The following is a 27643-nucleotide window of genomic DNA, read 5'->3' as shown; positions in this document are numbered from 1 at the left end:
TTGTCAAACACCTTTGGTCCTTAGTTTTATCGATTATGAGCAAGCTTTCGATTCTGTTGATAGAACAGCGTTAACAAAGGTCTTATCGTTATATGGTATACCAGAAAAATACATTAAAGTGATTTGCGCTATGTACGAGAATAATACTGTTGCGGTTAAGGTAGGAAATGAGGTTAGCAACTGGTTTTGTATTAAATCAGGAGTTAAGCAGGGTTGTGTTCTATCCCCCTTTATATGGATCATTTTGATGGACTTCGTCTTAAGGAGCACAGGAAAGGCAATTGGAGACCATGGAATCAAATGGGGAGGAAGAACGCTCCTGGACTTAGATTATGCTAATGATTTAAGCATATTAGATGAAAGTGTGAGCAAAATGAATGAATTTTTAGAGGTTTTACGAGTTCAGGGTGCTAAAATAGGCTTGAAAATTAATGTTAAGAAGACTAAGTCACTAAGGCTAGGAATAAGTGAAGATGAACAGGTGAAATTAGGTAACAAAAAGATTGATCAGGTTGGGAGCTTCAGTTACCTTGGTAGTATTATTAGTAAAGATGGTGGGAGCATCGAAGATGTTAAAAGTAGAATAGCTAAGGCTCAGGGTGTTTTTTCACACTTAAAAAGTTTGGAAGAATAGTAATATAAGTCTACATACCAAGATTAGAATATTGGAAGCTACAGTGATGACAGTGGTCAAATATGGCTCTGAAGCATGGGCACTCCGAAAAGCAGATGAAAATTTACTAGATGTTTTCCAGAGAAATTGCCTACAGATTGTTCTGGGTACCCGGCTGACTGACCGTATTTCAAACAGTAGGTTGTACAAAAGTGTGGTTCAATCCCGCTTTCTGGGGCTATAATGAAAGAAAGGTTGAGATGGCTAGGCCACGTTCTACGGATGAAGGATGACAGATTACCGAAGATTGTCCTTTTTGGCCAACCGTCTAGGGCTACACGGAAAGCAGGTCGTCCTTGTCTGGGTTGGGAGGATGTCATAAATAAAGATTTAAAGGAAATGGGAACTTCCTGGGAGGGTGTAAAGAGGGAGGCTTTAAATAGATTAGGTTGGAGGAGGAGCGTGCGTGGCTGTGTTGGCCTCAGGCGGCTTGGTGCTGCAGTGAGTTATTAGTAGTTAGTAGTATATATATATATATATATATATATATATATATATATATATATATATATATATATATATATATATATATATATATATATATATGTATATATATATATATATATATATATATATATATATATATATATATATATATATATATAATATATATATTGTATGTATGTATATATATATATAACAGTCGTTACGCGCCATATTAGTTACGCGCCATTGTAGTTGTGTCCCTGTGTCCCACCTGTGAATATAGATAAAAGAGAAAAGATTTCTCTTTTCGTTATAGATATATATATATATATATATGTTTTTAACTACGTAAAACTTGCGAATGTACAACAGTTGTCGATGTCCCATTGTCTGGGCTTATACATAGATTATGAGGTTTACCGACTCTTGAGCATGCAACATAAAATTGTCCACGGGAAAAACAATCCGTATTCAGATTTATACCTCATTATTCCAATGATTGCCCTTGAGCTTTGTTGATGGTGATTGCTAATCGAACATTCCCTGTGTCCCGGTCGTCATTTATATTCTCAGTATCCCGGTCGTCATTTGTGTCACAGTGTCCCAGTCTGTAATTTCTCTTTGAACGTCCCGTTCGTCATTTATATTCCCTGTGTCCCGGTCGTCATTTGTGTCCCGGTGTCCCGGTCTGTAATTTATCTTTGAGTGTCCCGGTCATCATTTATATCTCCCGGTCGTTATTTGTGTCCCAGTGCCCCAGTCTGTAGTTTCTCTTTGAGTGTCCCGGTCGTCATTTATATTCCCTGTGTCCCGGCTTTTAGTTTTCTTTTTCTCCTTTATTTTTCAGTTTTTTTCCTTTTTTTAGTTTTTTTCTTTTTCAGTTTTTAGTTTTTTTAGTTTTTTATTAGTTTTTAGTTTTTTTTTCTTTTTAGTTTTTTTTTGTAGTTTTTACCTTTTTTTAGTTTTTTTAGTTTTTTTTTCCTTTTTTAGTTTTTAGTTTTTATTTCTTTTTAGTTTTTTTGTAATTTTTACCTTTTTTTAGTTTTTTTTAGTTTTTTTTCTTTTTTAGTTTTTAGTTTTTTGTCCTTTTTTTGGTTTTGTTTTAGTTTTTTAGCTTTTTTAGTTTTTCTAATATTTTCTTTTTAGTTTTTTGTAGTTTTTACCTTTTTTAGTTTTTTTCTTCTTTTGTATTAATGCTAAGGCCAAGGTTCAAACCTGGAGCATCTAGGACCTAGAACCTGAAACATAACGCTTTACCAGCTCAGCTACTTCGGCTTGAATACATTCGTTTTGAGCAGCTTCCTCGGGTGTTGCCATTGTAGGTTCATCAGTCATTTTACAATTAGAAATTTCTCTTTCAACGATCTTCTTACAATTAAAAATTTGTCTTTGAACGATATTCTTAAATACCTGTGTCCTGGTCGTCATTTATATTCCCTGTGTCCCGGTATCCCAGTCTGTAATTTCTCTTTGAGTGTCCCGGTCGTCATTTATATTCCCTCCGTCCCGGTCGTCATTTGTGTCCCGGTCTGTAATTTCTCTTTGAGTGTTTTTTCTTTTTAGTTTTTTTTTAGTTTTTTACCTTTTTTCTTTTTTCAGTTTTCTTTTTCTTCTTTATTTTTCAGCGTCACTATGAAATATATATCGCCGAACCTTTGTTTTTTTAAATAAAATCTGGTAGGCATCTATATATATATATATATATATATATATATATATATATATATATATATATATATATATATATATATATATATATATATATATATATATATATATATGTATATATATATATATATATATATATATATATAGATTGCTGAATCGAGAATTTTAGGTTCCATTGCCACAATTTCTAGAGTCGCTGGAGTTGAAAAGAAGTTACAAACATAATATTGACAGAGTGAGCCAAGTTATACACTTTATAAAAATCATCGAGCTCGTGGTAACCATTTTCGAAAAGCTCAAGTCATTTTCCCATTGCATATATTTCAAGCAGACTTTTTGGATTCTAAACGATATTAAAAGACGTTGCAATATTCTGTAACGGTATATTTTCCTAGCAATCAGTGTTTTTGTCGTTCTGAATTTGCCATTCTATTGCGTTCAAAGAGAGGCGATGAAGTTGCCAGAGCCCTTGAATCTATCTTTGAACAAGATTCTTGTAGAAAAATTCAAACGAATCGGGGAAGTGAATCTGTCAACCCACATGTGGAAAAGGTTTTATTGAAATATAATAAAATACTTTATAATTGGCATAGTCCAATAAAGACGGCATTGGCTGAACGATTGATAAGGATAATTTGACTTTAAATCTCGAGATATTGTGCATTGAAAAATACTGTTGCTTTTATTAAAGATTTAATAAAATCAGGTGTTATAATCAACGTCCGCATGTCCAATCTTAGTCCTCCTAAAGTTCATCACAGCAATAATAAACTTGAAATTTTTCTTATACATTTCAGTGTAAGTTGTGAAGAAGAAATTTAAAGTCGCTGATAGAGTTTTAATTAATCGAACACGTTATCGAACTATTTTTGAAAGAGGGAACTACCTGGGGTCCGCTAAACTTCTTAAAGTTCTTCTCACCTTTACGCTGAACTTCTTCCGCTGAACTTCTTAAAGGTACACCTCGCCCTTAGCAAAAATCTTCAAAAAATCACTAAAGGAAAAAGCTGTCCCCTCTGACTGGAAAAAAGCTACTGTTCTACCAATACACAAGAAAGGCTCCAAAGACAAAGCTGAAAATTATAGGCCAATAAGTCTAACATCAGTAACTTCAAAGATTCTCGAGGGAATCATAAATGTTGCTGTCACTAAGCACTTGACATACAACAACATCATGTCTCCAAATTAGCATGGTTTCCGAAATGGCCATTCCACGGACACAAATTTAATACAGTCATACAATGAAGTCACCAAACTACTGGAAAAAGGGACACCTGTGGACATGATTTTGTTGGATCAAGCAAAAGCATTCGACAAAGTCGCACACCTAAGGCTGAAAAAAAGCTTCAAGCTGGTCGCATCCACTTGAACATCATTGAATGGATTGTAGACTTCCTGGGAGAACGAGCCCAAAGAGTTGCTGTTATTAATGATAAAGTACTACGTGTACTATCATCACCTATACCTGTTCTAAGCGGAGTTTCCCAAGGAACCGTGCTTGGGTCATCACTTTTCAACATATATATCAATGATGCTCCTGAAATACTCCAAAACCTTCTCACACTCTATGCAGATGATTCTAAGCTCATCGAGGCAGCATCATCTTGGGCGGAGGCTGCCTCAATCCAAACCAATCTCGACACGCTGGATTACTGGGCTAGACAATGGCTACTTGAATTTAATTCAAGTAAATATAAAGTTTTACATTTTGGCTATCATGTCATGCACTGGAGGAAAATAAGACGGGGAGGCCTAGTTCTCTCCGATTCTGTCCATGAAAACCTTCCATAATGTTCAGTAAAACATTACATGCCCCCAGGGCACAGCTTGCAGCCTTTGCCCCGAAGGCTGTGTGGGGGGAGGGGGTTGTCATTATCAAATAAATTATTAATAAAGCTTTAAAGTACCCCAAAAAATGGAAATATCAAAATTTTGATTGGATGTGTTTGAGGAACTCAATGACTTTCGACTATTTAAAAAGACGCTAGAACCTGCAATTTACAATGGAATGAGTCACTTTTGAAGTTCCTACTACAACTCCTTCTAGGCAAACTGCCCTGGAAAGAGATTAGAGAACAAAAAGACTAATGCCACCTTTGCCTCTCACTCAGAGTATCTTTCTTGGTTTTGTCTCCTATTGGCCAATGGCTTGATGGCAAACTGACTTGGCAGAAGCCTTCATGCTGGAGAATAAAATTCCAAAAGTAATAAGAAAGTAAGTTTTTGATGCAAAGAAGTAGAATTTCTAAAATTTTAGTTACTCAAATCCGCAATTCAGAGGGTTAGACTGAAAAAGTGTGAATTTGTTGTAAACACGAATTAAAAGGTTCGTAGACTTGTCATGGAAATTAGTCCCAAATAAAAGTACGGCTATGTTGGTATATGCAATATTAAAATTTCACACACCAATATGTAAGAATTGAAGTTTGGAGTGGGTTAAAATTGGAGATTCCCAATATGATCATGTAAATTATGTAAAAAGAAAAATCCGCAATGAAAAATATGGTGCGTGGATGAAAATGTACTTAAACGGTTGTTTAAAGTTGATTTTTTGCCCCCATAAAAGTGCTTGTAAAAATTTTGAATGTACTGATTCCTATTTTATGTACTGAATACTTTTCGTGGAAAAAGTATTTTGTTCATAATTTTCCGAGTTGGTTCATGTTCATTTTCAAGCCAAAACTTGGAGTTTGGCAAGTCAGAGTTAATATTTAAGGCATAATGTTTTGACCCTAGAAAAGATGAAAGATTGGAATAATAATTTTCATATCTATTAGATGAATCTGGCATAACATATAACGCCTGTTATTATTAGGCACTAGCTAGTCTAAACAACACACGTTAATCTATGTTAATTCTATGTTAATCAAGAAAAAACACACGCTTTCAAAAATGTTGGCTCAGGAGAGGATCCAGAGCTAAATTTGGGGGGGGGGAATGTGACAAGGGTGCCAGTAATTGACCAAATTGACAAATTTGTTCTAAAAAAAGAGTGAAAAAAAGAAAAAAAGTGAAAGAAGGCACCAGAAAAATCTTGGGGGAACTAAGGCCTCCCGCCCCCTGGATCCACCGGTGTGCTATCTGTTGTATCAACAGATGTGACTATGAAGTGTTTCGAACATTACTTATATAATACCTCTTCGAGAACGTAGGGATCCCAACGTGGCTGTGTATAATCATGATGGTTCTTGCAGCGCTGACGGTAAAACTTAATACGTATTTTTCCCCATCCCCATTTATCTATCTGGTAAAATGCAGTCAGTTTGCCCAGTCTGGACGTCCAATAATGGCTGCAACGCTAGAAAAAAATATCAAAATATAAACAATCAAATTCCAAAGCCACACACAATGAGTATTGAGTACATTAAAACTGTGACAAAAGATGAATTTTATTTGAAAATTGCAAATAATATTGGACGGATTAACCTTATCAGCGTGTCTGCTGCGTATGCCTCTGCATCACTACAGATACCATTTAGTAAGGAGATAAGTACGGACAGAGTAAAAAAAAAGTTTAAAACAATGCTTTGAAAAGGCTGTCTGATGAGAAAAACTTGATATTTGTTGCTGACTGACAGAAGATATTTATTGTATCAATTATTTTTTTTATAGTGAAAGTTTATTAGGTACTTATCTGATATAGCCACCACACTCAAGTTCTTGGTCTGACTGAATCGGTTTCTTTCTGTATTTGTACTCGGTGGTAATCAGAGTTTTAAAAAGTAAACTCTGTTTTAAAACTGTTTTAAAAAGTAGAGTTAAGAGAAGGAGTAAAACTTTAGCGTAAAGAGTGGGGCGTTAATGGGGAAGCAGCCCATTTCATATACGAAGTAATTTCTGTTCGTTTTAAGTTTTAATGTCGCTCCTTCTTTCAGCTAAAAAAACTTGTTTTTTTTATATTTAATCTGAAATTAGAGACGTCAATCGAATGTCCAAGACGCGAGTAGAAACAGTTTGAAAACGCCTGACTGTGGGTCTTACTTACAAAACTGTAAGTAAGGAGCGACTTTGCTCAATAGTAACCAAAACTCTAAAAAAACGGAATATTGAAAGATACATCAAAAGAAATAGCTTATTATTCTGATCCAAATATGTAAAACTCACTAAGTTTAGTGTTACCCATCAAAAATAATGAGAATGAGCAAATTTGTCTTACTTTCCAAAGAGGGGGGGGACACCGCTTAAAAGTGAAGGAATCTTAGAGAAAATCACAACATCAGATGATCAGAGAGCCCTAATGCAGAAGTTTCAAGATTCTATATACAAAAATGTATAATTTTGCATTTTTTTTTACCGGAAGAAAAATCACATATGTGTTTTTTTCTTATTCCCCAGGGATGATCATAATCGAAATAACAGTTCTAAAGATTGTGAGAGTGATCATTTGAATGGAAATTAAAAGTTATAGTGTCCTTTTAAGTGACCAAAAAAGATTGGAGGGCAACTACCCCCCTCCCGTTTTTTCCAAACCTATCCGATCAAAATTTTGAGATAGTCATTTTGTTCAGTATAGTTGATAGATCCAAATGCTGTGTCTTTAAGGGTAACATGACTCCTCAAAATCCGTGGGAAGAGGCCTGTAAGTTATTAAGTTTGCCCATTGTTTACGTATACTATTGTACGTATAGTATAGTGTTGCGAATTATACAAACACTTTTTGCGGGAGGAGGCATTTTGTTATTAGGGAGATTTTCTGGGATAAGAATAATTTTCCGAGGGGAGGGAAATTTCTAGGTGAACATTTGGACTGGGGGGATTTGACAGAATTCCAATACGAAATTCTTTTTGTTTCTCTTAATTTTTCTTTACTAACTCGATTTTGCATGGGGATATATTAAAGGGGAATTGTCCAGGGGGTATTATTAGCGTGCTTGAATACCTGGGAAAAATTTCCAAGGAAGGTGGGATCTCTGGAGAGATCGAGCAAACGATTAGAAATTAGTCTGTTTCAAATAAAAGTGTGCTAAGGAAAATTTGTCAGGCTTAATCATCAGCAAGGAGTTTTATAGAGGGGAGGGGAAATTTTCAGCCAGGATAGAACTGTCCGGAGGGAATTTTATGGAGAAGGTGAATTTTACGTGGGAGGAAATATCAATTGATGAGTTTTCCGTGAAAGGGGGGATTTTTCATCTAGGACTAGCCGGATGTACCGGTACTATTTGAAAAACAATCAGAATGAAATAAAGAAAAACAAGTTTTGCGAATTTAAAGTAAGGAGCAAACCCAAAACGAACAGACAATATTTCGAAAATAAAACTCAAATCTAAAAACAAGCAGTAATATTCCGTATATAAAGGAGTTACCCCCTTCTCAATACCTTCTTCTTTACATTAAAGTTTGACTGTTTGTCCCAATTTTTTAAGAACGGATCCAGGAACACGAGGGCCGCTTAATTAGAACAAGAAATTGTTTTTTTTAATGCTAAACCATAGCGCAAAGAGTAATTTATTGAGGGGGTGGGGGGAAAAACCCCTTTATATACGGAGCAATTTATGTTTTTCTAGTTTTAATCTTGCTCTTTATTTTCAGTTCAAAAAACTTTTTTTTTATTTTTTCAGATTGAAAAACTACTGACAGAAGGACAAACAGGGTCCTTTGTGTAGGCTATTCCACCTATCCGGAAAATTGCCCATACCCCACGAAAAATTCCCCCGAAGAGTTCCCACAGAAAATTCTTCCTGCAGATAATCCCCCATGAAGACTCCCCCGCAAAAAATCCCCTCCTGAAGACTCCCATTGAAAAATTCTCCCTCCCTCCACCTGAAAGATAGATGTTTCTATGTATTTCAACAGAGATTCTTCGATAGTAAAACTCAAAAGACATCAAAATAAAGCATGCTTTGTACCCATCTTAGATCTATTCTTACCTGAAAGCCATGGTTTTTTAGATTTTTTCTTTGATTGTTTCGAAATTCTACATTTGTTAGGTCACATCCAAAGCAAAGCTATTCCTCTGTTTGTTGCTATCTTTTTTACTGTTTTTCAGCTGTTTTTCTTTTTTGTTCTATTAACACCCAATAGTGCAGGAAACGGCATTGTGGAGTGACATGCATGAGAGGTGTAGCATAAGTGGGAGATGATAAAAACGGCAATGAAGGTGGGAAAATTAATACCATATTTTTCTTCTCATTTAACTGGACTATCTGTCATGGCTTTTTTTACAATCAGCGATGACTTGACTTGCCCACAACTATTCCATTTTTAATTCAAGCCTAATTTTAATTTAATTTCAACCTAATCAGATCGGACAATCAGATCGTATTCATACTCTCTTTGGTACTTCAAGTTTATTCAATCAATAAAATGACAAAATTACATTTCACTTTTCTGCAATCTTCTCGAAGTGGCTATTTTTATTTGAAACTAGCTGTTGGGGTGGCGCGAAGTGCCTAGTTGGCGGGGGCGCTTCTCGCCCCCCCCCAACCCCCTCCCGCGCGCGTAAGTCTTTACACGCCATATAAGTTATACGCCATTGTAGTTGTGTCCCTGTGTCCCACCTATGAATATAGATATATATATATATATATATATATATATATATATATATATATATATATATATATATATATATATATATATATATATATATATATATATATATATATATATATATATATATATATATATATATATATATACTAGATGTTGGGATGGCGCTTCGCGCCACCCCAACACCTAGTTGGAGGGGCGCTTCGCGCCCCCCCCAAGCCCCCCCGTGCGCGTAAGTCGTTACGCGCCATATTAGTTACGCGCCATTGTAGTTGTGTCCCTGTGTCCCACCTGTGAATAGAGATAGATATAAATATATGTTTTTAACTACGTAAAACATGCGAATATACAACATTCTTCGCTGTCCCATTGTCTGTGCATATAAATAGATTGTCAGGTTTACTGACTCTTGAACATGCAACATGTAATTGTCCATGGGAAAAACAATCCGTATTCAGATCTATACCTCATTATTCTAATGATGTGTCCCTGTGTCCCGGTCGTCATTTATATTCCCTGTGTCCCGGTCGTCATTTGTGTCCCGGTGTCCCAGTTTGTAATTTCTCTTTGAGCGTCCCGGTCGTCATTTATATTCCCTGTGTCCCGGTGTCCTGGTCGTCATTTGTGTCCCGGTGTCCCGGTCTGTAATTCCTATTCGAACAATCCCTGTGTCCCGGTCGTCATTTATATATCCCGCCTGTGCCCCCGGTGTCCCCGTTGTAGTTGTGTCCCTGTGTCCCGGTCGTCATTTATATTCCCTGTGTCCCGGTCCTGATTTGTGTCCGGGTGTCCCAGTCTGTAATTTCTCTTTGAGGTTCCCGGTCGTCACTTATATTCCCTCTGTCTCGGTCGTCATTTGTGTCCCGGTCTGTAATTTCTCTTTGAGTGTTTTTTCTTTTTAGTTTTTTTTTAGTTTTTTACCTTTTTTCTTTTTTCAGTTTTCTTTTTCTTCTTTATTTTTCAGCGTCACTATGAAGTACATATCGACGAACCTTTGTTTTTTTAACTTAAATCTGGTAGGCATTGATGACCTTATCCAAGTCAAAATCCCAAACCCAATCATCAACGCTATCATTTTCAGTTTTGATATGTTTTGACTCTCGCTGTCCAGGTGGATTTTCATCTAACTGCGCGGTTTTGCGTTCTTTAGCCGCAAGCCTGTTTTCTTGCTGTTCTTGTGATTCCTCGGAACGCTTTCTTTTCTTACTTTCTCTATCAGCAGCAAGTTTTTTGGCATAAACTCTTTGAGCAGCTTCCTCGGCTGTTGCCATGTCTTAAATACCGTTAATGACGTCACCGTCAAAGCAAAAATGACGACAACTAATTTCATGACGTCAGTCAACACAGAAACATGACGTCACCTGATCCGCAGACAGACACAAAGACAGACAACTTATTTTTATATATATAGATATATATATATACTAGCTGTTGGGGTGGCGCTTCGCGCCACCCCAACACCTAGTTGGTGGGGCGCTTCGCGCCCCCCCAAGCCCCCCCGCGCGCGTAAGTCGTTACGCGCCATATTAGTTACGCGCCATTGTAGTTGTGTCCCTGTGTCCCACCTGTGAATATAGATAGATTTATATATGTGTTTCAAACTGCGTAAAAATTGCGAATATAAAACATTTTTGGCTTTCCCACTACTGGAAGCTTTCCGTTTCCAATTGCCAGCAATTGATCTGAAAATGTTTGACCAGAATCATCGTTTTGCAATCGGACACGCATATTTGTAGTTAATTTTAATATTTTTACGTGTGCCCATAAATTAGAATTTTTCAGGCAAGCATTCATTTCGTCTGCAGGAGTTAAACTACGTAAAAATTGCGAATATACAACATTCTTGGCTTTCCCATTGTCTGTGCATATACAAAGCCGTATGCACTAATAATGACGTCATATGCAAACGCTCTTTTTACAAACAAACAAACATGCATACACACAACTCGTTTTTATATAGATAGATAGATAGACGGATACAATACAAATTAACTGCGTAAAACTTGCGAATATACAACATTCTTCGCTGTCCAATTGTCGCTGCATATAAATAGATTGTCAGGTTTACCGACCCTCGAACATGCAACGTACAATTGTCCATGGGAAAAACAATCAGTATTAAGATCTATACCACATTTTTCTAATGATTGACCTTGAGCTTTGTTAATGGTGATTGCAAATGCTAATCGAATTGGGAATTGCAATCTTTTAAATTGAAAAGGCAGATCCGTTGGAATCATGGGAATGCGAGGAATAAGAACAGCCTTACCCTCAAAATGCCCTATCAAGATTGTCGCCTTTATTAGGCTTACCATTGTTTTTTTTACGGCAAGTCGCGTGCCATTGCAAAACTTTGGTGGGTCGCCTATTTTTAGTTGTAGCACGTGTGGTGGAAACCCTGAAAGATATATGGAATTTAAAAATTCAGATGGATAATTAACCGCTTCATTTGGTTCCAAAACTGTGTCGACTGACTTGCAAAGGACTGCCTGGTCTCGAATCTTGGTCAAAACAATATTGTTGATTTCGTGGACGTCTATATTTTTGGGTGCGAGAATCGCTCTTTCACTTAGCCATTTATTATTTTTATAATTTTTTAGAATATTCGGAAATACTTTTTCAATCAATTCATTTTTGGACGTCACTAAACTACAGAAATCAGCAGGTAGTTGTATACGTCCTGAAATTGAGTCTATCGTATCATAAATGTCTTTTTGTTCCGACGTTAACTTGTAAATGTTATTTTGTACATACGACAATAGATCACTCGTACTGTAACTTTGTTCACGATCCAATTCTACACATGTCGAAACAGCAGCGATACGGTTAGGTGAAGGCATTCCCAAATCCTGAAGAGGTTTGTTTGCCATACGTACGCACAAATCTTCTATAATAACTAAAGTGTCGTTATAAATTTCTGATGTAAAATCAAAAGTCATTTCTGACGTCTCTAACTGTTTTCGATGGAGTATATCTTCGGACATTTTTGACTTATATTTTTCCCATAACTCTGTAGGAGCTGATGGAGAGCAAGTGTACGAATTTGACTTGGGTTGACGTTTCGCACGCGTCATTGATGCAGTTATCCCAGTGTTGGTCATTCTCCAATAAATTCAGAGCTTGGCATGCACTACGGTAAGTGTCATGTATAGTACCGTTTACAGTTCTCAAATGCTCAAAGGATGTCGGACCGGGTACATTCACCAAAAGCAGGCGTAGAAAGAAGCATTCATGTTGATTGGGGTGAACAATGTAGAGTCTTCCTATCGTGGTATCTTTGAAGATGGTAGGTTGGCCGTAAACCCACTGGTTATCTACTTCGATGGTGGTACCGTTGCCATTGTAGGTTTTTCAGTCATTTTTAAATTAGAAATTTCTCTTTCAACGGTCTTCTTACAATTAAAAATTTGTCTTTGAACGATATTCTTAAATACCTGTGTCCTGGTCGTCATTTATATTCCCTGTGTCCCGGTCGTCATTTGTGTCCCGGTATCCCAGTCTGTAATTTCTCTTTTTTCTTTTTTAAGTTTTCTTTTTCTTCTTTATTTTTCAGCTTCACTATGAAATACATATCGCCGAACCTTTGTTTTTTTAACTAAAATCTGGTAGTCATTGATGACCTTTTCCAAGTCAAAATCCTAAACCCAATCATCATCGCTATCATTTTCAGTTTTAATATGTTTTGACTCTCGCTTTCCAGGTGGATCTTCATCTAACTGCGCGGTTTTGCGTTCTTTAGCCTCAAGCCTGTTTCCTTGCTGTTCTTTTGATTCCTCGGCACGCTTTCTTTTCTGACTTTCTCTATCAGCAGCAAGTTTTTTGGCATAGACTCTTTGAGCATCTTCATCAGTCATTGTAAACTTAAACATTAATAGAATTCTACGCGAACATATGTCTTATATAACTTGAATGACGTCACCTTCAAAGCAAAAATGATGGCAACTAATTTCATGACGTCAGCCGAAACATGACGTCACCTGATCCACATATCCACAGACAACTTATTTTTATATATATAGATATATATATATATATATATATATATATATACTAGCTGTTGGGGTGGCGCTTCGCGCCACCCCAACACCTAGTTGGTGGGGGCGCTTCGCGCCCCCCCCAAGCCCCCCCGCGCGCGTAAGTCGTTACGCGCCATAATAGTTACGCGCCATTGTAGTTGTGTCCCTATGTCCCACCTGTGAATATAGATAGATATATATATATGGTTTTAACTACGTAAAACTTGCGAATATACAACATTCTTTGCTGTCCCATTGTCTTTGCATATAAATAGATTGTCAGGTTTACCGACTCTTGAACATGCAACATATAATGGTCCATGGGAAAACAATCTGTATTCAGATCTATACCTCATGATTCTAATGATTGCCCTTGAGCTTTGTTGATGGTGATTGCTAATCGACCATTCCCTGTCCCGGTGTCCCGGTCGTCATTTACATCCCCCTGTTTCCCCCGGTGTCCCCGTTGTAGTTGTGTCCCTGTGTCCCGGTCGTCATTTATATTCCCTGTGTCCCGGTCGTCATTTGTATCCCGGTGTCCCGGTCTGTATATACATTCGTTTTTTAGTTTTGTTTTTCTCCTTTTTTTTTCCTTTTTTTTTCTTTTTTAGCTTATTTAGATTTTTAGATTTTTTAGTTTTTTTATTAGTTTTTAGTTTTTTTTTCTTTTTAGTTTTTTTGTCCCGGTCGTCATTTATATCCCCCTGTTTCCCCCGGTGTCCCCGTTGTAGTTGTGTCCCTGTGTCCCGGTCGTCATTTATATTCCCTGTGTCCCGGTCGTCATTTGTATCCCGGTGTGAGTGTCGTCATTTATTTTTTTCTTTTTTAGTTCTTTTAGTTTTTACCTTTTTTAGTTTTTTTTAGTTTTTTAGATGAAAATTTTTTTTAGTTTTTTCCTTTTTTTCTTTTTAGTTTTTTATTGGTTTTTACCTTTATGTTAGCTTATTTTTCAGTTTTTTCCTTTTTTTTTAGTTTTTTTTTTATTTTTTTTAGTTTTTTAGCTTTTTTATTTTTTTTATTAGTTTTTAGTTTTTTTTTAGTTTTTGCCTTTTTTTAGTTTTTTCAGTTTTGACGTCACCTGATCCAGTTTTTTCAGGTGATGTCACCTGATCCACGATCCACAGATCCACAGACAACTTATTTTTATATATATAGATAGTTTTTTTTTTTACTTATGTCCTGGTCGTCATTTATACTCCCTGTGTCCCGGTGCTTTGTTGATTGCTAATCGAACATTCCTTTTGTCCTGGTCGCTTTCTCTTTGAGTGTCGTCATTTATTAGTTTTTTCCTTTTTTTTCTTTTTAGTTTTTTATTGGTTTTTACCTTTATTTTAGCTTATTTTTCAGTTTTTTCCTTTTTTTTAGTTTTTTTTTATTTTTTATTTTTTTTAGTTTTTTACCTTTTTTTAGTTTTTTACCTTTTTTTAGTTTTTTTAGTTTTTTTAGTTTTTTAGCTTTTTTACTTTTTTTATTAGTTTTTAGTTTTTTTTTGTAGTTTTTGCCTTTTTTTAGTTTTTTCAGTTTTTTTTTTAGTTTTTTATTGGTTTTTACCTTTATAGTTTTTTTAGTTTTTTAGCTTTTTTATTTTTTTATTAGTTTTTAGTTTTTTTTGTAGTTTTTGCCTTTTTTAGTTTTTTCAGTTTTGACGTCACCTGATCCAGTTTTTTCAGGTGACGTCACCTGATCCACACATCCACAGACAGACAACTTATTTTTATATATATAGAAGATATATATATATATATATATATATATATATATATATATATATATATATATATATATATATATATATATATATATATATATATATATATATATATATATATATATATATATATATATATATATATATATATATATATATATATATATATATATATATATATATATATATATATATATATATATATATATATATATATATATATATATATATATATATATATATATATATATATATATATATATATATATATATATATATATATATATATATATATATATCTATATATATAAAAATAAGTTGTCTGTCTGTGGATGTGTGGATGGATGTGTGGATGGATGTGTCAGGTGACGTCACCTGAAAAAACTGGATTAGGTGACGTCAAAACTGAAAAAACTAAAAAAAGGCAAAAACTACAAAAAAAAACTAAAAACTAATAAAAAAAATAAAAAAGCTAAAAAACTAAAAAAAACTATAAAGGTAAAAACCAATAAAAAACTAAAAAAAAAACTGAAAAAACTAAAAAAAGGCAAAAACTACAAAAAAAAACTAAAAACTAATAAAAAAAGTAAAAAAGCTAAAAAACTAAAAAAACTAAAAAAACTAAAAAAAGGTAAAAAAATAAAAAAAATAAAAAATAAAAAAAAACTAAAAAAAAGGAAAAAACTGAAAAATAAGCTAAAATAAAGGTAAAAACCAATAAAAAACTAAAAAAAAAAAAGGAAAAAACTAATAAATGACGACACTCAAAGAGAAAGCGACCAGGACAAAAGGAATGTTCGATTAGCAATCAACAAAGCACCGGGACACAGGGAGTATAAATGACGACCAGGACATAAGTAAAAAAAAAAAACTATCTATATATATAAAAATAAGTTGTCTGTGGATCTGTAGATCGTGGATCAGGTGACGTCACCTGAAAAAACTGGATCAGGTGACGTCAAAACCGAAAAAACTAAAAAAAGGCAAAAACTACAAAAAAAACTAAAAACTAATAAAAAAAATAAAAAAGCTAAAAAACTAAAAAAACTAAAAAAAGGCAAAAACTACAAAAAAAACTAAAAACTAATAAAAAAGCTAAAAAACTAAAAAAACTAAAAAAAAGGCAAAAACTACAAAAAAACTAAAAACTAATAAAAAAAATAAAAAAGCTAAAAAACTAAAAAAACTAAAAAAAGGTAAAAAACTAAAAAATAAATAACGACCGGGACACAGGGACACAACTACAACGGGGACACCGGGGGAAACAGGGGGATATAAATGACGACCGGGACAAAAAAACTAAAAAGAAATAAAAACTAAAAACTAATAAAAAAAACTAAAAAATCTAAAAATCTAAATAAGCTAAAAAAGAAAAAAAAGGAAAAAAATAAAGGAGAAAAACAAAACTAAAAAACGAATGTATATACAGACCGGGACACCGGGATACAAATGATGACCGGGACCCGGGACACAGGGAATATAAATGACGACCGGGACACAGGGACACAACTACAACGGGGACACCGGGGGAAACAGGGGGATAACCTGACAATCTATTTATATGCAAAGACAATGGGACAGCAAAGAATGTTGTATATTCGCAAGTTTATATAACATAGGGACACAACTACAATGGCGCGTAACTATTATGGCGCGTAACGACTTACGCGCGCGGGGGGGCTTGGGGGGGGCGCGAAGCGCCCCCACCAACTAGGTGTTGGGGTGGCGCGAAGCGCCACCCCAACAGCTAGTATATATATATATATATATATATATATATATATATATATATATATATATATATATATATATATATATACATGTTTTTAACTACGTAAAACGTGCGAATATACAACATTCTTCGCTGTCCTATTGTCTGTGATTATAAATAGATTGTCAGGTTTACCGACTCTTGAACATACAACATATAATTGTGCATGGGAAAACAATTCGTATTCAGATCTATACCTCATGATTCTAATGATTGCCCTTAAACTTTGTTGATGGTGAATGCTAATCGACCATTCCCTGTGTCGCTGTCGTCATTTATATATCCCCCAGTGCCCCCCCCCCCCCCCGTGTCCCCGTTATAGTCGTGTCCCTGTATCCCGGTCGTCATTTATATGCCCTGTGTCCCTGTCGTCATTTGTGTCCCGGTGTCCCAGTCTGTAATTTCTCTTTGAGTGTCCCGGTCGTCATTTATATTCCTTGTGTCCCGGTGTCCCAGTCGTCATTTGTGTTCCGATGTCCCGGTCTGTATATACATTCGTTTTTGAATTGGTCTTTTTTTTAGTTTTTAGTTTTTTACCTTTTTTTAGTTTTTTTAGTTATACCTCATGATTCTAATGATTGCCCTTGAGCTTTGTTGATGGTGATTGCTAATCAAACATTCCCTATGTACCCGTCGTCATTTATATATCCCCCTGTGCCCCCCGGCGTCCCCGTTGTAGTTGTGTCCCTGTGTCCCGGTCGTCATTTATATTCCCTATGTCCCGGTCGTCATTTGTGTCCCTGTGTCCCGGTCTGTATAAACATTCGTTTTTGAATTGGTATATGATGAAATAAATTTTTGTGTTTTTCTCCTTTTTTTCTTTTTAGTTTTTTTTTTTGGTTTTTACTTTTTTTAGTTTTTTTTTAGTTTTTTTCTTTTTTCTTTTTAGTTTTTTTTGTAGTTTTTACCTTTTTATTTTTTTTTTATTTTTTGTTTTTTTAGTTTTGGTTTTCTACTTTATTTTTTAGTTTTTTTCCTTTTTTTATTTATTTTTTCTTTTTTAGTTTTTTTAGTTTTTTAGCTTTTTTATTAGTTTTTAGTTTTTTTCTTTTTATTTTTTGTAGTTTTTACCTTTTTTTTGTTTTTTTTAGTTTTTTTTACTTATGTCCTGGTCGTCATTTATACTCCCTGTGTCCCGGTCGTCATTTGTGTCCCGGTGCTTTGTTGATGGTGATTGCTAATCGAACATTCCTTGTGTCCCGGTCGCTTTCTCTTTGAGTGTCCCGGTCGTCATTTATACTCCCTATATCCCGGTGTCCCGGTCGTCATTTGTGTCCCGATGTCCCGGTGTCCCGGTCCCCGGTACGTCATGTTTCGTCAGTCGAATACATGACGTCAGTCGACACACGAACATGACGTCACTCGACAGACACACACACACACAGACAACTTATTTTTATATATATCTATATATATAAAAATAAGTTGTCTGTGTGTGGATCTGTGGATGGATCAGGTGACGTCATGTTTGTTCGCATATGACGTCTGAATTATTTCACACTAATACAATAGAAGAAAAAAACTAAAAAATGTAAAAACTACAAAAAAAACTAAAAAGAAAAAAAACTAAAAAAGCTAAAAAACTAAAAAAAACTAAAAAAAGGTAAAAATCTAATAACTAAAAAAAAACTGAAAAAAATAAAAAAAGGCAAAAACTACAAAAAAAATAAAAACTAATAAAAAAACTAAAAAAGCTAAAAAACTAAAAAACTAAAAAAACTAAAAAAAGGTAAAAAAACTAAAAAAAACTAAAAACTAAAAAAGAAAAAAACTAAAAAAAAGGAAAAAACTGAAAAATAAAAGAGAAAAAGAAAACTAAAAAAATATGAATAAATATATATAAAAATAAGTTGTTTGTGGGTTATGTCTGTCTGTCTGTCTGTCGAGTGACGTCGTGTTTGTCCGCATATGACGTCTGAATTATTTCACACTAATACAAAAGAAGAAAAAAAACTAAAAAAGGTAAAAACTACAAAAAAAACTAAAAAGAAAAAAAACTAAAAAAGCTAAAAAACTAAAAAAAACTAAAAAAAGGTAAAAAACTAAAAACTAAAAAAACTGAAAAAACTAAAAAAAGGCAAAAACTAAAAAAAAACTAAAAACTAATAAAAAAACTAAAAAAGCTAAAAAACTAAAAAAACTAAAAAAACTAAAAAAAGTAAAAAACAAAAAAAAAATAAAAACTAAAAAAGAAAAAACTAAAAAAAAGGAAAAAACTGAAAAATAAGAGAAAAAGAAAACTAAAAAAATATTAATAAATATAAAAAATATAAATATAAATATAATATAAATTAGCAATCAACAAAGCACCGAGACACAAATGACGACCGGGACACAGGGAGTATAAATGACGACCAGGACATAAGTAAAAAAAAAACTAAGAAAACTAAAAAAAATGGTAAAAACTACAAAAAAACTAAAAACTAATAAAAAAACTAAAAAATCTAAAAATCTAAATAAACTAAAAAAGAAAAAAAAGAAAAAAGGAAAAAAATAAAGGAGAAAAACAAAACTAAAAAACGAATGTATATACAGACCGGGACACCGGGATACAAATGACGACCGGGACGCAGGGAATATAAATGACGACCGGGACACAGGGACACAACTACAATCGGGACGCCGGGGGGCACAGGGGGATATAAATGACGACCGGGACACCGGGACACAAGGAATATAAATGACGCCCGGGACACTCAAAGAGAAATCACAGACTGGAACACCGGGACACAAATGACGACCGGGACACAGGGAATATAAATGACGACCGGGACACAGGGACATAACTACAAAGGGGACGCCGGGGTGCACAGGGGGATATATAAATGACGATGGCGACTCAGGGAATGGTCGATTAGCAATCACCATCAACAAAGCTCAAGGGCAATCATTAGAATCATGAGGTATAGATCTGAATACGGATTGTTTTCCCATGGACCATTATATGTTGCATGTTCAAGAGTCGGTAAACCTGACAATCTATTTATATGCACAGACAATGGGACAGCAAAGAATGTTGTATATTCGCAAGTTTTACGTAGTTAAAAACATATATATATATATATATATATATATATATATATATATATATATATATATATATATATATATATATATATATATCTATATTCACAGGTGGGACATAGGGACACAACTACAATGGCGCGTAACTAATATGGCGCGTAACAACTTACGCGCGCGGGGGGGCTTGGGGGGGCGCGAAGCGCCCCCACCAACTAGGTGTTGGGGTGGCGCGAAGCGCCACCCCAACAGCTAGTAGAAGATAAAGTTATAGATTTTATGAAGTCTTCTTTTTACAGTTAAGAAACATTGGATTCAAGGACAAAGTTAAGAATCTTTTTCATCACACGATCCTCATTATTGTCATTAAATAAAAAAAAACAAGTTTTTTTTTAACTGAAAGTAAGGAGAGATATTAAAACTTATAACGAACAGAAATTACTCCGCATTTGAAAAGGGATGTTCCCGCCTCAGCGTCCCGTTCTTTATGATAAAGTTTGACTCTTTCTCTCAGCTCTACTTTTTAAAAGCGTAAAAACTTTAGCGTAAAGAGGCTCACTTGCTTTTGCAGTTTCCATTTTCATCACCCATATTTTAGTAGGAAACTTCGCTTGTTGCAGATTTTTGAGCTTTTTGGATTTTTGGAGATTTCCGGATTTTTAGAGCAGATTTTGGAACATAAGAGTTGGAGTTCAAACACAACGTAAGTAAGTTCTGCAGTTATTTAGTTATTGTACGTTGGTTTTCTAATAGGTATATATTTCGGTTGTGATACCTAGCACAGGGATGCCGTAGGGAATCTATGGTAGGCATGCCTCTTGCCTGGCTAGGGAATTTAAAGTGCCAAAACCCTATAGGCAAGTGTGTATTCTCTAGATGAGCCCTTGTGCTGGGCTGTAGCCTCTGAATTATTTGTCTTTTTTATTGTTCTTAATATTTGGTAAATGACGACTTATACTTCCTTACGACACGACTGCCTGTCCATGGATTATTCTGTACGGTTGGTTGTGTATGGCTATCCTGTTGGACTTATGTAGTTGGATGGATGGGTAGGGTTATGGCCTTCATGTACTATATTAAGTACTAAATATTAATTACTAAATTAATTACTAATTACTATATTAATTACTAAAGTATGAAAACAGTCTTCCTTTCTCCATCTTTTGAAAAAAAAAACTGAAAAAATTGAAAAAAACTAAAAATTTGTCATTTTAAAAGCTTTTTTTCGTTAAATTATATTAATAGTGTTTCTATTAATCTGTAATAAAATGTGTTTTCTAAACAATGTCTGTAAACAAGCCTTGTCAAAGAATTTGAACCTTTCAAGTTGCACAAGCAGGAAAAGAAAGAGAAATATTTTTCATTGCTGATAAGTAAATTATTCTAGTAAAATTCCATTTGTATGACAACATTTTTAAACTGGGCGATTAGCAAAAAAATACGCGTCATCAGTTTCTTTTGATTATTGTTTGTTTTACGAAGTTTGTTTTATTTCTATGGATTTGATTTGTTTTATTTCCAGTTTGTTCATAGTGATTGTTTTATTTTCTGTTTTTTGTACGAATATAGTGAAAGTACGAAGAAAGAACTACAAAGTAATCTCACAATTTAAATTCTAGACAACGTCTCTGATTGTTAATAATACCTACAAATTCACTCAAAAGTCATCCTCACTTCCAAAAAAAGTAATTGCTTTTACACAATATCAATTGAGCAAATACCAAAAAATAATAGTCATTGTTTTATTTTCTGTTTTTCGTACGAATATAGTTAAAGTACGAAGGAAGAACTATAAAGTAATCTCACAATTTAAATTCTAGACAACGTCTCTGATTGCCAATAATACCTTCAAATTCACTCAAAAATCATCCTCACTTCCAAAAAAAAGTAATTGCTTTTATACAATATCAATTGACCAAATACCAAAAAATAATGGGAGCAAGTACAAATATGTTTATATCCACAGATGACGACTTATTCAGCCGAAAATTACACTTTCTGTACCCTTTTTAAGGAATAAAAGAAATCATGTCGTAGGCAAGTTTCGGATTTTGCCAGAGCAAAGTATCGATTTCTACCATTTCATGCCACAAAACAAACATTGACCTGAACGAGACTAAAATATCATAGACTCGGAGAGAGTCAATTAACATAGAAGCCATGAAAAGATATATGAATTACCTCCCAGTTTGAAATATCGTACAGCCTTTGGATGTCACGTTTGTCCCCCATGAATGCAAGTCTACACAAAACGAAGTGCTAATATGCATTTCGTTCTTGGTGAGTTTACATCGCATTAATCTAACTCAACACTTCAGTGTTGGCTTAGATTGAACCCTGCTGCAGCATAGGACCCCTTTTGTGCTTGAAAGTGGCTCGAAATAGTTGCCACAAAACATTTCATGCCAAAAACCTGACATTGGCCCAGACAGGACTAAAATGGGAAAGATTCGGGGAGATTCAATCAACATAGAAGTTTTGAAAACACATATTACGTCCCAGTTTGAAATATTGTACATGCTTCGGGTGTTGTGTTTGCCCCCCCCCCCTCCCATGAATGTGAAGTCCACACAAAACGAAGTGCCATTATGCATTTCGCCCTTGATGAGCTTACATCCTACTAATCTAACTCATTACTTCAGTGTGGCTTAGATCAAACCCTGCTACAGAAGCGGACCTCTTTTGTGCTTGAAAGTGGCTCAAAATAGTTGAAAGGTTAAAAAGTTCGGCTCTATGAAAGTCATTTCCCTGTCACTATTAGGGGCACGAGCCACACATTATTCGAATGGCTTAATCGTTACAGATGGAATCTGTTAGAAAAAAGGGCATTATGGTTCTTGCTAAAACGAAAATTATCTGGGGAATTTGATCACATATGGACGTCCTCTTTTAATCACCCATACTCCTCCATAACTGAGTTATAGAAGAAAGATAGGAATGTTTACCTTGTATGAACCATAATCATGCAAGGACATTCAATGTCAGTGTGAAAACAACTAAAGTAAAAATGTGCGCAATTATTCGCTATAAAATCTTTTGCTGTCGCAACGGTATGAAAACAAAATCTATTACTAGATTTTGATCTGTTCAAAAACAGTCAAGTCCTGATTTAGCACAAATGCAACGCATGGTACGAACAAAAGGTAAAACAACAAGAATAACACAAAGCCTCAAGCCCCTGTGGACAACAATGCTTTCTGATTCTTGCCCAAAAGTCATTCTCTGTGACAGAAGATAAATTTCTAAGCAATAGACTCTGAAGCCTGCTTGTACATTGGCTATAATGCTTCCTATCCCATCAAAAATTCCTATAAAGTTTAAAATCCAACTCAGTGGGACAACGATGTAAGACGCAGCTGTAAGAATTCGGTATTATTCGGCACAAAAAATGGACTCACTTGCTTTTCCAGTTTCCATTTTTATCACCCACATTTTAGTAGAAAACTTCGCTTGTTGCAGATGTTTGGAGCTCCGACTCTCACGTTGTGTAACATAACATGAGAGTCGGAGTTCCAAGACAACTTGGGTGCACAGAGACTATTGTGTTTATGGAAACACTATTGTGTTTATGTGTTGAGGTGGGTTGTAGGGCAAGGGAACTTTGAATTTTGTATCAAGACGATGAGAATACAAAAATGGGTTATCACCGATCGACTTAAGCGTATCATTATATATTATAGGCCCGTACCGAAATTAAAATCAATGCATGGTTAAGTAGCGAGGTAAAATAAAAGGCATTAGGTAAAGTAAATAGCTGGTATTTAAAATAGATCTCAAATTTGGACTTTGAGGGACGGAAAATGGAGGAGGATAAATCTTTTGTGTCCAATCCAGCAAAAAATTCTGGGAGCCATAAGTTCCTCTGGAACCGAAATAGATTCCCAGTCATCGGAGGGAACTATTGTTATCCAGGTTATGCAAATATCTTATCTGAAATATCTCAGGAAGGACTAAAAAGGTCGATTCAAAACTCCCTTAGTATGATTTGGTTTAAAGCTGAAAGGCTGCATGTACCCAGGCTATCAACGGTATAGTCTGCTTGAAAAAAAAAAATACAAAACTTCAAATTACAACACGTGATTTTTGCGCAAAAAGGATCATACAATCTTTCAAATAACCTACTAAAAACCCTTGAAAATATACAACCAGGAAATACCGAAAAATTGTAGTAAAAGGTTTGAATTTTTGCCCAAAAACAAAAGTAAATTCTTCGGCTTTTGACTGAGTTTTAAGTGTATTTTACTGCGTAATCAAACTTTTTGAGAATGAATTTCAGCTTTAAAATTGTGAAAACAACAGTTTCACCCCAAAAAAATTTATAAGACATAATTGTCTCTTGAAAAGCCCGAAAGTTTAATTTCCTTAAGATTTTGGAATATCAATTAGTGCCTTATCTCACCTGTAGGAATATAAGAATTTTAATTTTAGCTTAGGTGAAATATACGGCCAAGGTTATAGTTGAGGAGCATTCGTTGCTGTGTTGGTATTAGGTGGCTTGATGGTGCAGTGAGTTATTAGTAGTAGTAACATTAGGGCCTTGATATGTTACTATTTAGATCTTTTGAACGTTTTATTGTAAAAAAAAAATTGTTGCAATTTGTTTCACTTGAAACTGACTAGCCTATGAGGTCGCTGTGTTGGTATTAGGTAGCTTGATGCTACAGTGATTTGTTAGTAGTAGTAGCATTAGAGCCTTGATATGTTACTATTTAAATTTTTTGAACATATTATTGAAAAAAAAATGTTGCAATTTGTTTCACACAAAACTAACTAGCCTATAAAGGATGTACAAATATGGGCTCAGTTGACTTTGAGTTGACTTAAATCCTTGCGTAAGCTAGAACGATCTAAAATTGGTTCCCCATATCCTCTAAAATGAACTAGTTAAATCTAAAAGCGAATGCTCCAAAGAGTACTTCCAATACAAGCAAAATATAGCAGCTTCAATATAAGCAGCTAAGGAACCCTTACATCTTCTCGCAGCTACATCTATGGTTTAAAATGAAATACTCTATACATGGTTATTGTTTTGGGAAGAAGCCAGAGTACTGTATGCAGGCATGTAAGCAGTATTCGGGGGCTAAATGATAAATGCACTTTTTATTTTACAGTTTGGATAAAATGTGCCGAACAATATAGAACAATCTGGGACTTTAGACGGGAAGCAAGCCCCTAGCCCTCCCCATTCCCTGGATACATCCCTTGCTATAGACCTTTCCCACTCTTCTGTCTCATAAGACAATAATGAAACCATTAAATTATATATTTTTATGAAGATGTGAGACGAGTTAGTGACAAGAGATTGAAAAGAGTATTTGTTTAGCTTAGATGAAATATATGGCCATGGTTAGGCGTGTTTACGTTTTTTTTTTTTTTACTTCTACTATAAGTTTCTATTTCTGCTGAATACAGGAGCAGAACTATGTAGAAAACTAAGTATCGTAAGAGATTACTGTTTTTTTTATTGTTGTTATTGAGTCTAAAGTAACTATACAATTTTATTTCTACACTGTAAATGAGAAAACTCTACTCCAAATGACAGTGGTTGAAATTTGCAGATGGATAAAAAATTGGGCAGTTGCAATTTTACGCTAAAACGTGTTGTATATTCGCCTTCCACTGAAAAGTGAATTAAAGCTCCCAGGATGGCCATAGTTCCGTTCATATTTGGACTTTTTATGCTGCCAAGAAAAATTTTGCTTACTCTAATATATCTAATTAAATAAAAAAAAACTATTTTTTTTTAATTGAAAGTAAAGAGCGACATTAAAACTTAAAACGAACAGAAATTAATCCGTATATGAAATGGGTTGTCCCCTCCTCAACGCCTCGCTCTTTACGCTAAAGTTTTTAATTGTTTTAAAAAGTAGTCAAACTTAATTGTTAAAAAAGAGTCAAATTTAGCGTAAAGAGCGAAGGATTGTGGAGGAGACAACCCATTTCATATACGGATTAATTTCTGTTCGCTTTAAGTTTTAATGTCGCTCCTTACTTTCAGTTAAAAAAAAAACTAGTTTTTTTTATTTATTTTCTGAAAGTTTTTGAATTAATGTATGTTTGATTTTAGCTCTCTGCACATAAATTATTAAAATGAAATTTGCACATTAATTCTTTTATTGGCTAAATGGCTTTCTCTTAGTTTTGATCAGACGATTTTGAGAAATAAGGGGTGGGGAAGGAGGCCTAGTTACCCTCCAATTTTTCGGTTACTTAAAAAGGCAACTAGAACTTTTAATTTTTAACGAACGTTTTTATTAGTAAAAAATACACGTAACTTAAGAATTAACTTACATAACAAACTTTTATATTCTTATATTTTTATTATGTATATGAGGGGGTTTGTCTCCTTGTTCATACGCTCTTTACACTAAATCTTAAGTTTTGTCCCTATTCTTTAAGAATGACCCCTGAATCAGAACGGCCGTAGAATAAATAGTTGAAATTGCTAAAAATACTTTAGCATAAAGAGCGAGCTATTTATCTCCTTCTAAATACCTCGTTCTTTATGCTAAAGTATTTTTAGAACCCCTCAAATGCGTAATAATCTCTGTTCGTTTTAAGTTTTAATGCTACTCCTTACTTTCAATTGAAAAAACTTTTTCATGTTTATTTTTTCATTGCTTTTTTTATAGTAATGTAAGAAAATTCAGCGCCTTTTCATTGAGTTTCTCTTCCCCCATGACATATTCCTCCAAGGAAGATCCTCCCACATAGCCCCCTCCCCTCAACCCCACCCCCAAACCAAAAAAATCCCCTGAAAACGTCTGTACACTTCCCAATAACCATTACTGTATGTAAACACTGGTTAAAGTTTGTAACTTATAGCCCCTCCCCCAGGGACTGTCAGGGAGTAACCCATCCCCAAAGACATAGTTATTTAGGTTTTCGACTATGCTGAACAAAATAGCTATCTCAAAATTTTGGTTCGTTGACTTCGGGAAAAAATGAGCGTGGGGGGGCCTAGGCGCCCTCCAATTTTTTGGGTCACTTAAAAAGGGCACTAGAACTTTTCATTTCCGTTAGAATGAGTCCTCTTGCGACATTCTAGGACCACTTGGTTGATACGATGACCCCTGGGGAAACAAATAAACACGCACCCGTGATCTGTCTTCTGGCAAAAAATACGAAATTCCACATTTTTGTAGATAGGAGCTTGAGATTTTTGCTAAAGGGTTCTCTGATACGCTGAATGCGATGGTGTGAATTTCGTTAAGATTCTATGACTTTTGGGGGGTGTTTCCCCTATTTTCCAAAATAAGGCAAATTTTCTCAGGCTCGTAACTTTTGATGGCAAAGATTAAATTTGATGAAACTTATATATTTAAAATAAGCATAAAAATCTGATTCTTTTGATGTATCTTTTAGCATCAGGATTCCGTGTTTTTAGAGTTTCGTTTACTATTGAGCCGGGTCGCTCCTTACTACAGTTCGTTACCACGAACTGTTTGATGGTGCCAAAACTTGAAAACCAGTACAGTTAGAATCTTCAATACTTCTATAAGTCGAAAATGGTTTTTGAAAAAAGCTAGTAGTCTATTGCATAAAGACCTTACCTCGTTCTTGCACCTATAGTCAACTGGTCTCCCGATGTCTCCATAAAAATGTTTGTAATAGAAAATTTTCCATTTCCTGCTAAATTCTGGCATATCTTCAGTTTCATCCTTTTTCTCGTAGTATTTTTTGACGAACCAGTCATTTGGATTAATTGGGATTTTATGCTTGCCATCTATGGCTTCAATCTCGCAAGCTTTTGCAAAACATTCATTTAAATAAGCGTTCATTATAAATTCTGTTTTGTACTAAATAACTTCAAATTGAAAGAAAATTTTGAAAGATTGTTTTGTTCAATGACTGAAGTAAGACTAACTACG

At 34.6% G+C, this 27643-nt stretch overlaps 1 protein-coding gene across 1 annotated transcript; it reads right to left on the bottom strand.

Annotated features, from left to right (window-relative positions):
• Positions 1-2233: 2233 nt before the first annotated feature.
• On the bottom strand, positions 2234-27637 carry LOC136042792 (uncharacterized). The gene is made up of 2 exons (XM_065727739.1): positions 27326-27637; positions 2234-6065 (listed from the first exon to the last, which is right to left on the bottom strand). The coding sequence occupies exons 1-2, from the start codon at positions 27551-27553 to the stop codon at positions 5889-5891; spliced, it is 405 nt and encodes a 134-aa protein (XP_065583811.1). The 5' UTR covers positions 27554-27637; the 3' UTR covers positions 2234-5888.
• Positions 27638-27643: the final 6 nt, after the last annotated feature.

This window comes from Artemia franciscana, unplaced genomic scaffold (assembly GCF_032884065.1).
Source record: "Artemia franciscana unplaced genomic scaffold, ASM3288406v1 Scaffold_2034, whole genome shotgun sequence".
Classification (NCBI taxonomy): Eukaryota; Metazoa; Arthropoda; class Branchiopoda; order Anostraca; family Artemiidae; genus Artemia; species Artemia franciscana.
The sequence above is the reverse complement of the archived record's forward strand: the minus strand, read 5'-3'. Positions and strand labels throughout refer to the sequence as shown.